The sequence below is a fragment of the Crinia signifera genome, chromosome 2, assembly GCF_055691185.1.
Source record: "Crinia signifera chromosome 2, ASM5569118v1, whole genome shotgun sequence".
NCBI lineage: Eukaryota > Metazoa > Chordata > Amphibia > Anura > Myobatrachidae > Crinia > Crinia signifera.
Genome location: NC_139218.1, coordinates 392,972,271 through 392,985,593, shown reverse-complemented (window position 1 = coordinate 392,985,593; position 13,323 = coordinate 392,972,271). Strand labels below are relative to the sequence as shown.

Sequence of the window (13,323 nt, the reverse complement as noted above, 5' to 3'; positions counted from 1 at the left end):
TCCCGATAATGTCCTGGTCACAAGGTGGTGGTGTCCCGGCTGCTGATTCTCTGCATATGCAATGCAGCCTTTCAGGGATCTTCCACGCTTGGAAACGGGGCAGCAAGGTTAGCGTCTGTGTAACTGCGTTGAGGTGCCGGCACCTGTGTGGCTCCTTAACGCGTTTCCCCGCCTTTCACTCGGCGGCTTCCTCAGAAGGATATGTATCCTTCTGAGGAAGCTGCTTGGAGTCTTAATACAACAGACCCAAATCCATTTGAACCAAGATAAACTTTATTGTTGTTGAGATTGTTAAAAAAAAAACCTGATGAAGTCTCCGGCCCAGCACTGACTACACTACATACACTGACAGGAATTACAATCCCCCCCCTCCCCAGCACTGACTACACTACATACAGTGACAGGAATTAGGCTCCTCCCCTCCTCAGGCCCAGCACTGACTACACTACATACACTGACAGGAATTAGGCTCCTCCCCCTCCTCAGGACCAGCACTGACTATACTACATACACTGACAGGAATTAGGCTGCAGCGGTACAATGTCTCCTGTCAGAGCTGAGTGAGGAAGATGACTGAGGTCACCCATCACCTGCCACCTTAGCAGGCTGTGCTCTTATGTGTGCCAGCCCTGTGACCGGGTGCAGAGTGCAGCTTACCACAGCTCCATACACCCAGTGTGAGGAGAGACCTGTATCTTCCATAGACCTGGAGGACCTACGGAGGTCTGACAGCAGTAGTTACATGCACCGGCAGTATGAAGAGATGGCCATCACCTCTTCCCCCTTCCTAGTGCAGTGTCACCAGCTGTAACACTGGCAGCAGCTAATGACGCACCATTATTAAATTTTTATTTAGAACCATTAACAGACCACAGGTAACAATAAGCAGCACAATACTTAGTACATAAGACAGCAGAGATGTAGGTAAGCGAGTGAGAAGAGAAGCAGGCATAGATGGTAAATGTGTAAGAGAGCTGAGATGTAGGGAAGCGAGTGAGAAGCAGGTATAGATGGTAGGCGAGTACTAGAGCTGAGATGTAGGGAAGCGAGTGAGAAGCAGGTATAGATGGTAGGTGAGTACTAGAGCTGAGATGTAGGGAAGCGAGTGAGAAGCAGGTATAGATGGTAGGTGAGTACTAGAGCTGAGATGTAGGGAAGTGAGTGAGAAGCAGGTATAGATGGTAAGTGAGTAAGAGAGCTGAGATGTAGGGAAGTGAGTGAGAAGAGTTGCAGGTATAGATGGTAGGGGAGTAAGAGAGCTGAGATATAATGAAGCGAGTGAGAAGAGAAGCAGGTATAGATGGTAGGGGAGTAAGAGAGCTGAGATATAGGGAAGCGAGTGAGAAGAGATGCGGGTATAGATGGTAAGTGAGTAAGAGAGCTGAGATGTAGGGAAGTGAGTGAGAAGCAGGTATAGATGGTAGGTGAGTAAGAGAGCTGAGATGTAGGGAAGTGAGTGAGAAGAGATGCAGGTATAGATGGTAGGGGAATAAGAGAGCTGAGATATAGGGAAGCGAGTGAGAAGAGATGCGGGTATAGATGGTAAGTGAGTAAGAGAGCTGAGATGTAGGGAAGTGAGTGAGAAGAGAAGCAGGTATAGATGGTAGTGAGTAAGAGAGCTGAGATGTAGGGATGCGAGTGAGAAGAGATGCGGGTATAGATGGTAGGTGAGTAAGAGAGCTGAGATGTAGGGAAGTGAGTGAGAAGAGAAGCAGGTATAGATGGTAGTGAGTAAGAGAGCTGAGATGTAGGGATGCGAGTGAGAAGAGATGCGGGTATAGATGGTAGGTGAGTAAGAGAGCTGAGATGTAGGGAAGTGAGTGAGAAGAGAAGCAGGTATAGATGGTAGTGAGTAAGAGAGCTGAGATGTAGGGATGCGAGTGAGAAGAGATGCGGGTATAGATGGTAGGTGAGTAAGAGAGCTGAGATGTAGGGAAGTGAGTGAGAAGAGATGCAGGTATAGATGGTAGGTGAGTAAGAGAGCTGAGATGTAGGGAAGCGAGTGAGAAGAGATGCAGGTATAGATTGTAGGTGAGTAAGAGAGCTGAGATGTAGGGAAGCGAGTGAGAAGCAGGTATAGATGGTAGGTGAGTAAGAGAGCTGAGATGTAGGGAAGCGAGTGAGAAGAGATGCAGGTATAGATGGTAGGTGAGTAAGAGAGCTGAGATGTAGGGAAACGGAGTGAGAAGAGATGCAGGTATAGATGGTAGGTGAGTAAGAGAGCTGAGATGTAGGGAAGCGAGTGAGAAGAGAAGCAGGTATAGATGGTAGGTGAGTACTAGAGCTGAGATGTAGGGGAGTGAGAAGAGATGCAGGTATAGATGGTAGGTGAGTAAGAGAGTTGTAATTGAAATGCAAGAAGAGTAAGGAAGAGGGCCCTGCTCCAAGGAGCTTACAGTCTAGAGGGAGGGGGAGACAGACAGGTGACATAAGGTGCAGGTAAGGAGACCTGAAGGCAAGACGTGATTATGGCAGGGATGGTAGCAGGACGGACATAGTCCTCTCCCCCCTCCGCCTGCACCCTTCACCCCTAACAGCCCTTCGCTGTGGCCCATGCCACAACACACCCCTCTAGGGGGCAGAAAGCATGTACAGTGAATAGGTATAGCACAGGATTGAGGAACCATGGTCTGGTACAATAGTGTAGTTTAGATAATGTCAACATGGAGTGAAGAAAGAAATACAGAGTTAGGGTAAGCGTGAGAAGCCGGTGTAGCAGGACATATACAGTGCAAAGGAACATACAGTATACAGTGCAGAGGGACATATACAGTACACAGGAACATACAGTATACAGTGCAGAGGGACATATACAGTGCAGATAGAACTGATGTGGAATCTGGCACACTGAAATGGTTACAGGGAAAATGTAGCTGGGAGGTCAGAGTCAGGGTGTGCAACTACACAGGAAAATCAGGTGTAATCTAATGCTGCCATAGGCACCACAGTACATGCAATTTTTTTTTATTTATCCATTGTGTAACGCCCAATTACACACAATGTATCAGTCATGTGACCTAATCCCGCTGCGGTCTCACCTGAGGTGCTGGGATCAGGGATCGGCTCCTCTTCCTTACACTGCGGGTGATACATCCTGTGTCCCGGCTCATCCTGTCATACAAGGACAGAGATATTATTACACCGAGCGTCTATACCAGAAGGATACACAGGATAAGGATATGACAGTAACATAATACAGAAGAGATAATGTAGCCAGTCCCGCTACCTGATCATCCTCTATGAGAATACAGTCCTCTTCCTTTATATGATGCCGGGAATACAGAGGGGTCTCACATCGTCCTGGGGGGCTTCTAGAGCTACACTCACCTGCGGGGAGAACAGACAATGACAGCCATATAGCAATACTTAGTAATAACAGCAGCACATATCACTGCACAGGACCTGTCACTAGGTGTCGGGAGTAACAGCCCTGCACCGTTACGTGTATCTGGGTGGGATGTCACCTCCCGAGGGTCATCATGACCAGTGACACTGGGGGAAGAATGTGTCATCCAACCTTCCACCAGTCCCAACATCCAATAGATGGTGGTCAGATGTCAGCTGGAATTTGCAGTCGCTTTGGACCCACATGCAAAGTGATGGAGGCCAATTAGGGCCAAACTGCAGCGATCAGTAACAGCCAATCACCTGGGAGAGGGGCGGAGAGAAGTGACTGGATGGTGCAGGATACAGACACACCCCCTGACAGACGTCCTCTTACCCACTGAGTCAGGCAGCTGCGGAGGGTCCATTACGTCATCCTTGTGTCCGCCTGAATAGTCCCACTCTGTCACAGAGAACGAGACCTCCATATCCTTACACTTCCCAGGCACCTGCAGCATAGGAGAGCTGGTTACATGACTTACCCACACACCTAGGAGTACAGTGTAATACATTCCCCTGCAGGGCACTATGGGAGACGATGGGTCAGGGATCAATTATAGAGTGCGCCCTGACCAATCACCAGGGGTCCAGTGATGTACACTATAGTACAATATAATTTAGTGACCAATCAAATCCCTTATACAGTAGATTTATTATATAACAACAAAAGCAGCATTCTCCCTGGAAATATACAGCTATATGTACAATAAGAGCGCTCACCTCTTCTGTCTCTCTGTGATATACCTCAGTAGGTGCCCGGATATGGTTACTCTCCCTTGTTGGCGCATGAGGTGGAGCCTCTGTATTAGGGCTCTGGGTGCAGCTGCTTCTGTCTGGCACAGGACGGCCGCTGATGTCTGTCACCTGGTCTCCTGACTTTCTCACAACAATGAAATCCTATGAGAGCACCAATATGTAAGACGCCGCCCTATGTATATAATACAGTAACCTCCTCACACAAAGTAATCCCAGCTGTATATAGGCGGGATAGCAGCTCTGCACCATCTCTGTGTAACAAAGGCTGCGCTGTATATATGGCTGTAACCATAAGATGCAGGAGACATACACAGAGGGCATCTGCCTGCTCCTACCCACAATTCCTGGCGGCCACTGCTCAGCGCCTCTCACCTCTCTCGTCAGCAGACAGATAATCTCCATGGTGAGGCTCAGCAGCTTGTCTATGATCAGGTCTTTGTTCCTGTCAGTCAGTAGCGAGTGCCGGATATGTTCCAGGACCAGGACCTCCATGGTTGGTCTTCAGGTGACGTCTCCTGAGGGAAAGGAATACAATGTCAGCTCCATGTAGGTCATTTGCTGCCATAGTCTCTGCCACATAGAGGAAGTCGCATCGCTCATCTACTCCGGGGACAGAAGACATCAGTATATTAACTTCACCAATGACGGCTCCCACTGCCTGCGATGTCGCTTCATACACACATCATCTAGTGCAGGCATGCCCAAACTGTGGCCCTCCAGCTGTTGTGAAACTACACATCCCAGCATGTCTTGCCATAGTTTCAGCATTCCCTAATAGCAAAATTGTGACAAGGCATGATGGGACTTGTAGTTTCTCAACAGCTGGAGGGACATCATTTGGACATGCCTGGTGTAGTGTGTGCCCAGCGTTAGATTTCCTGTATCTGCTGTTCCAGATAACAGAAGCCAGTGAGAGTACAGAAGGTATATAGATGATGCGGGTGTAAGGAGGATATGTAAATTAAGCTGCTGTCATTCATCCTGAGAGTACGCCGTGTCGCCGAGACAGGGACACGCAAGCGTCACACATGCCAGCATGTCCACTGCCACAAATGGGGTGCTCGAGCATCTCACACACACACACCCACCCCTCACTCATGCCACAGCCAGCCCGAAGGAAACATTTGAATTGCTCTGTAGGGGCCATCTAGTAGCCACTGACACAAACACAACATTGAATTCCCCCTGTAGAGGTGAGGAGCAGTGTTAGCCTTTTATGATACAGGAGAAACTATATAAGGCTAGAATACACTGGTATTCTCCCCTACCCCACTACATCCAATACCAGGAGACTTTGGAAGCTCCTCCAGCTGCTGACAGCTATGGGGGTAATGACTCATTGGTAAGAGCTCTGCGGAAAGAGAAATGACCGGTGAGAGAGGATACCTTGAGCTCAGAGGCAATAGCTGAGCAATAGTGGGACCCCTGTGTGCATCCAATGGGTGTCCTGCAGCTCCAACATGTGTATCACCCAACACAACACAACACCAGCAGGCAGCCGCCCGGTACACGATCACTTCCTGGATGCTCCGACCTCTCGCCCAATCACATCCTTAGTTCTCAGAGTGGCGGCTGCTGCAGCCAATCATGTGACAGGCAGCGTAGCCCTCATTCATGGTGGAGGAGAGATGCATTGTGGGACATTCTTATCCAGCAGAGGGAGGCCCGGTCACCTGGTGGCCAAGGGGGGCGGGGCGTAGTGTGTAACTTGTTGTGGTGTGTCTGTGTGGACGTGTGTGACACTGGCAGGGAGCCTGCCAGGATGTGGCTGTGGTTGTCGAGCATTGGCTACAGTGTGTGTCTGTGTGACACCTGCAGGATGGACGTGGCTGTGTCTGCGGCTGCCAGGCATTAGCTATAGTATGTGTGCGTGTGTCACAGCACATTGGAGTCATCCTGCAGTGCATGCTACTGGTCCTGCTGTGGAGATGGTCCTGGATAGTCTAATAACAAGCATTATAATAAAGAGATACTAATAGGCATGACAGCTCTACTCTACATAGCAGGTCGACCACTATTGGTTGATAGGCAATAGGTCAAAACAGCAAAGGTTGTCATGAAAATATGTTGACACAAGGAAAATGTCGACACTTTTGGTCAATGTTGAACTTGTTAAGTGTGGATATTGGTCTCTCCTGGGTCCATCGTTCCTCTACACCTGGGGTAGCCAACCCTAGTCCTCAGGGGCTACCAACAGGTCACTTGATTTTCAGTCTGAGTATGCTGTGCGATAGCTGAAGAGAGGGTGTGGATCATTAGGTCCCCAGCATTATGGTCGACAAGCATTAGGTCCACATGCACTTAGGCGACATGAGTTAAGGTTGACATGCAGGAATGTCGACATGACTTTAGGTCGACAGGGTCATTAGGTCGACATGGGTAAAAGCAACACTGAGAAAGTCGACGTTTTTTTTTTTTTTTTAACCGGAATGTCAACATAAACACTAAAACGTAGCACCGCGTCCCCTCACATGGTTCGTAGCGAGCCATGTGAGGGGACACGGTGCTACGTTTTGCTCGTCATGCTTCGGGCACACTTTTATTTTCTTACAACACCCTAGTGCAGTGGTGGCCAACCCGTGGTGCCCGCCGCCCACCGTCCGTCCCAGTACCCCCTGCTGCCGGTTCCCTGAATCCCTTCTCCTTCTGAGGGGAGGAGAGTGCGCATCACGCATCTCTCCAACCCCTTACTGTGCATCCTTGTGACTGGGCCGTCCGCCAATTAGAGCTCGCGGGCCGGCAGCCAATCAGGAGCCGGCCAGCGAGCTTTCATTGGTGGACGGCCCAGTCACAGGGAAGTGAGGGGGAAGGAGACGCGCCGTGTCCTGTGCTGTGCTCTCCTCCCCTCAGTGACATGACAGGACTGCAGGGGGACGCCAGACTGTCCTCTCCCCGCCCGGCAGCAGCAGCAACAACGGTGAGTGCTGCTGCTGGGAAATTTGCACTGTGGGGGCATAGCAGTCTGTGGCACTGTGGGGGCATAGCAGTTTGTGGCACTGTGGGGGCATAGCAGTTTGTGGCACTGTGGGGGCATAGCAGTTTGTAGCACTGTGGGGGCATGCCAGCTTTTTGGCCCTGTGGGGGCATACCAGCTTTCTGGCACCGTGTGGGGGGCATATGTGTATCTGGCACTATTGGGGGCATATGTATATATGGCACTGCACTATTGGAGGCATATTTGTGTCACACCTACCCAAGGGGTCAAAATAGACTACGCCCTTTTTTTTGCGCTTTCGCCTTCGGCGCGCGCATGATGTTGGCTCTTTAGCTTGACTACCGATATTTTTCGGCTCTTTACCTCTGACCGGTTGGCCACCCCTGCCCTAGTGGTTCCCAAACTGTGTGCATAGGCTCCCTGGGGTGCCTCAGGACACTTGCAGGGGTGCCTTGGGTTGGTGGATCAAGATCAATTCATGTTATTTATGGACAATGTACCAGGCAAAACCAGTGCTGGTGGCTGCCAATCATAATATATGTGGACAAACAGAAGCAAATCCTGTCCCTCACCAGATAACTGTGACATATGCACACAATGTAATTCATTTAATATATTTTTTCTGAATTTCTCGAATTATTTTGATGATCTAGGGAAGTGGTTCTCAAACTGTGGGTCCCGACCTTCTCAGCATGGGGTCACAGCTCCATGTTGCTGACCATCAGGCTGATGAGTTTTCTAATCTCAGACAGTGATTCAAGGAGTCTGAAAAATCTGTTGAATGGTCTGTTATTTTAGACTCCTCCAATGACTTTGTGCCTCCACAATGCTGCCATGTATGAGCTGTCTGCTGCCTACACATGTGATGTGATGACCTACTGCAGTAACTTGCTGGGGTCCCGTAATTATTTATATTGTCTAATGGGGTCCCAGAGCAAAATAGTTTGAGGATCCCTGCTCTAGGGTGCCGTGATTCAAAAAAGTTTGGGAACCACTGCCCTAGTGGATAGTAGGGCATTAAATACCTCCTGTCGGCACATGTTGTGTCGACATGGACACCGAAAAACAGGACCGGGTCCCCTCTCGCTACGCTCGCCATTCTTCGGGCACGGTGCCTCGCTGTGCTCATCACTCTATTTTCTTTTACCACCACGCCCTAGTGGCTGGTAGGACATTTAATACCACCTGTCGGCACATGTCAGCTCAAAAGACAGTAAGTATCCCATTGTCAAACTAATGACCCTATCGACCTTACCCATGTCGACCTAATGACCCTGTCGACCTAATGACCTTATTCATGTCGACCTTCCTGCATGTGGACCTTAACCCCTTCCTGACAGAGCCAGTTTTTGCGTTCCTGACAGAGCCCTTTTTTTCAAATCTGACATGTATCACTTAAGTGGGTATAACTTTTTTTTGCTTTTACTTATCCCAGTGATTTTGAGATTGTTTTCTCGTGACACATTGTACTTCAAGTTAGTGGTAAATTTTGGTCGATACAGTCTGTGTTTTTTTGTGAAAAATACCAAAATGTCGTAAAAAAATGGAAAATTTTGCGATTTGCAAAATGTTAAATTTTCTGCTTGTGAGACAAATAATCTTACCACTCAAAATAGTTAATAACTAACATAGACCATATGTATACTTTATGTTGCCATCATTATTTCAACCTCATTTTCATTTTTTTGGACACTAGGAGGCTTAAAATATGAATAGCAAATTCTCAAATTTTCAAGAAAATTTCAAACACTGATTTTTTTAGGGACCAGTTCAGTTCTGATGTGACTTTGAGGGACTTGTATGTGAGACACCCCCATAAATGATGCCATTTCAAAAACTGCACCCCTCACAGTATTCAAAACAGCATTTTGGAAGTTTGTTAACCCTTTAGGTGTTTCACAGGAATTAAAACAAAGTGTAGGTGAAATTTCAAAATTTCATTTTTTTTGCAGAGTTTCAATTTTAATACATTTTTCTAACGAATACAGTAGATTTTACTAGAGAAATGTGACTAAAAATTGATTCCCCCAATTCTTTGGTTTTCATAAATATCCTATATGTGGCCCTAGTGTGCACGGTGACCAAACCACAGGCTTCATAATAGAAGGAGCACCTACTTGATTTTGGAGCCTCCTTTTTATGAGATTATTTTTTAGGCACCATGTAGGTTTCTAGGCACCATAAGATGCTAAAAGTTAGGAACCCCCCCCCCCCCACAAGTGACCCCATTTTGCAAACTACACCCTTCAGGGAATTCATCTAGGGGTATAGTGTACATTTCAAACCCCCAGGGGTTTCACCAATTGTGGTACAACTGGGCAGTGAAAATAAAAAAAATTAATTTTTCATTTTCACAGCTCAGTTGTATCAAAATTGGTGAAACCCCTGGGGGTTTGAAATGTACACTATACCCCTTGATGAATTCCCTGAAGGGTGTAGTTTGCAAAATGGGGTGACTTGTGGGGGGGTTCCACTGTATTGGTGCAACATAGCACCCACCATTCATTCCACCAAAATCTGTGCTGCAAAATCCAAAAATCACTCCTTCCCTTCTGAGTCCTGCCATGCACCCAACTGGTATTTTTTGGTCACATGTGAGGCATTGCCGTACTCGGGAGAAATTGGGGCACAGATTTTGGGATGCTTTGTCTCCTTCATTCCTTGTGAAAATGAAAAATTTTGAGCCAGATCTGCATTTTTGTGTAAAAAAATGTAATTTTTTACAGAAAAATGCAGTTCTGGCTCAAAATTTTTCATTTTCACAAGGAATGAAGGATACAAAGCACCCCAAAATCTGTGCCCCAATTTCTCCCGAGTACGGCAATGCCTCACATGTGACCAAAAAATACCAGTTGGGTGCATGGCAGGACTCAGAAGGGAAGGAGTGATATTTGGTGGTGGAATGAATGGTGGGTGCTATGTCGCATTAGCAAGACCCCCGAAGCACCAATACAGTGGAACCCCCCCACAAGTGACCCCATTTTGGTCACCAGCTTTGGGAGGGGGGCTGGCGCTGCGGCAGCCGGGTGGGTGGGAGTGAGGGGGGCTGCCGGGTGGGAGGGGGGGGGGGCTGGCGATCGGTGGTGATCGGTGCTGTACCTAACAGCACCGATCACCACCGATCACTGTGTTACCGAGCGGCTTAGCCGCCGGTAACACAGAAAACGCTGCAATTGGCTGTTCACATTTGAACAGCCAATCGCAGCGATCGCCGCGAGGGGGGATGTCTGCTGTCAGGGACAGCAGACATCTCCAAACTGTCACCGCGTCTATAGACGCGGTGACAGTTTAAAACCATGACGTATATATACGTCTTCGGTCGGGAAGTACCTCCCGACCATGACGTATATATACGTCATATGTCGGGAATATCTTTCTATATATATGTGTGTGTGTGTGTGTGTGTGTGTGTGTGTGTGTGTATATATATATATATACACACACATATATATACACACATATATCTGTCTATATATATATATATATATATATATACATATATACACATACATATATGTGTGTATATATATATATACACATACACACATATATATATATATATATATATATATTTATATATATATATATTTCAGTACCTTTTTTTTATTTTTTTAACTCATTGCTGGGGTGGGAGGGGGGAAGCGCTGCGTGCGCTGAGGCTCCGTGCTGCTGCTGCTGCCGGGGGACCTGGCGTGCTGCTGCTGCTGCCGGGGGACCTGAGGGAGCTGCCGGGTGAGTGCCGGGTGGGTGGGAGGGGGGTGCTGCTCATCGGTGGTGATCGGTGCTGCACCGATCACCACCGTTTTCTGTGTTACCGAGCGGCTTAGCCGCCGGTAACACAGGAAACGCTGTGAATGGCTGTTCAGATTTGAACAGCCAATCACAGCGATCGCCGACCGGGGGGGGGCACCCCTGCCCCCCCTGGGCGGCGAGGGGGGATGTCTGCTGTCAGGGACAGCAGACATCTCCTAACTGTCACCGCGTCTATAGACGCAGTGACAGTTACAAGCCATGACGTACATGTACGTCAAATGTCGGGAAGTACTTCCCGACCATGACGTACATGTACGTCAAATGTCGGGAAGGGGTTAAGTCATGTCGACCTAAATGCTTGTCGACTATCATGCAGGTGACCCAATGACCACATTTCCCTGAATGAGCGAGTGTCAGTGAGAGGAAGGTGACACCGTCACCTCACGAGTGCTGGGCATACCACCAATAGTGATGGGGAATGGGGGCTCATGACTGTGGCATTCCTGTGAGGCGACGCCCCTTTTAAATTCCTTTACTTTAAAAGTTGGGAGGCATGCTTCATGTCCAGTTCAATTAAAGATGTCTCTGAGAGTTCTTTGTATATTTTATTATGTTTATCCTATATACATATATTCAGATTTAATAGCAATTAGTAAGCCTGCTCGAAGCAAAAGCTTCGAAAGCTAGTCTGCTATTTTCTGTGTTTGTGCATGTGTGAGAAAGAGATGTAGTTTCACTCTCTGCCAGCAGATGGCAGTGTATCGGAGACTCATGGACACTAAACATATATATATAGATAGATAGATAGATAGATAGATAGATAGATAGATAAATGATAATAAACAATACAAAAATTAATGTTATTGAAATATGTAAAATAAATTCTATAAATCTAACTTTGGATTGTTATTCCCCGTACACACGGAACGAGTTGAGCTTTGCACCAGCGATCTGACACTGCCTGTATTCTCAATGGAGAGATTCGGGCGATGACTAGATATATATACTGTATGCATGAATAATCTAGCCCGCCAAATAACATGCATCGCTATCTCTATGGGGCCTACTCATACAGCGATTTGTGCTTCATTTCTACGCTATCTAGTCAACTCGCTTATGGGGCCTACATTTTCTAAGCGATCTGACATAAGGGGTGTACACACGGGGAGATTTTGACTAATGGACAATTTTGACTAAGCAATTTTGGGAGAGATTTTGGCTAGATGCACTGAAGATTTTGACTAAGCTGTTTTGTCTAAGCTGTTTTGTCTAAGCAATGATAGTCTCTGATCTAGGGAAAATTGCCTTGCCTGCACAGCCAATCTATGCTAAGCAATTTCTGCTAGACAATATTGACTAAATATGGGAGATTGACTAAATAGGGAGATTTTGGCTAACCTTCAAGGACAGCGGTGGCCAACCCGCGGCTCGCCGCGCTGTAAATTGCGGCTCCAGCCTCCCATCCCGTCTGCATAGCGGAGTTTTGAATTTGGCGCCAATTCGGCTGCCAAATTCAAAACGCTGCATCGGCGGCCAATAGGAAACGGCCGCGGCGAGCCAATGAGCGCTCGCCGCGCCGTTTCCGCCCTGCCCCCGGCGTCTGACATCAGACGCCAGCGGGAGGGCGAAAAGTCTTCTCCACGCCGGCGGAGCGCAGGAGCGCTCCTGAAGACGCGAGAAGCCGCCTGAGGATGGCGCAGAAGACGGCGGCGGGGAGAAGAGTTCCGGCGCCGCTGAAGAGGCCAGAAGACGCCGGGATCAAGACAGAAGATCTCCGGCGCCTTCTGCAAGAAAAAAGAAGATGGCTCCCGGAGAGGCCAGCGGGGGTGGGAAGCAAAAGAGCTGACGAAGCTCCCCCCAGCGGCCTCTCCCAACACCAGGTAGGGGCCTTTGGCCTCCTACCCTCCATCCACCCTAGACCACCGGGTGTCGGGCACTAGGCCCGTGGGCAAATTCAGGCCCTTCTGGCCTGTGTGCGCATTAGTCGGGCCCTCTTGGCCCGTGGCTCATTTGTTTGTTGGGCCCTCCTGGCCCTCTAGGTGGGCCCTTTAGTTAGGAAGCTGGGCCCTCCAGCATAGGTGTTGCACTGTGGGCAACACCTGTGCTGGAGGGCCCAGCTTCCTAACTGTGGGGGCATATGATGTTTGGCACTGTGGGCGGCATATGTTTGGCACTTTGAGGGGCATGTGATGTTTGGCACTGTGGGGAGCATATGATGTTTGGCACTGTGGGGGGCATATGATGTTTGGCACTGTGGGGGGCATATGATGTTTGGCACTGTGGGGGGCATATGATGTTTGGCACTGTGGGGGGCATATGATGTTTGGCACTGTGGGGGGCATATGATGTTTGGCACTGTGGGGGGCATATGTTTGGCACTTTGAGGGGCATGTGATGTTTGGCACTGTGGGGGGCATGTGATGTTTGGCACTGTGGGGGGCATATGATGTTTGGCACTGTGGGGGGCATATGATGTTTGGCACTGTGGTGGGCAT

General features: G+C 48.5%; 1 protein-coding gene across 5 annotated transcripts in view; it reads right to left on the bottom strand.

The window, feature by feature from the left end:
- Nucleotides 1-13,323, bottom strand: part of LOC146058248 (uncharacterized) — a 102,132-nt gene that overhangs the window by 33,652 nt on the left and 55,157 nt on the right. For 2 of the 5 annotated variants that reach the window (XM_083170450.1, XM_083170451.1), the window contains exons 1-6: nt 5,527-5,756; nt 4,513-4,655; nt 4,105-4,281; nt 3,722-3,833; nt 3,227-3,327; nt 3,039-3,111 (exon numbers count right to left, since the gene is read on the bottom strand). The exons of 2 other annotated variants lie outside the window; for them this stretch is intronic. In XM_083170450.1, coding sequence (XP_083026576.1) covers nt 3,039-3,111; nt 3,227-3,327; nt 3,722-3,833; nt 4,105-4,281; nt 4,513-4,632 — 583 coding nt within the window. In that variant the 5' untranslated portion in view covers nt 4,633-4,655; nt 5,527-5,756. Of the gene's footprint in view, nt 1-3,038; nt 3,112-3,226; nt 3,328-3,721; nt 3,834-4,104; nt 4,282-4,512; nt 4,656-5,526; nt 5,759-13,323 lie in introns of those variants that run through there. One more of the 5 variants, XM_083170444.1, reaches the window with a different exon arrangement.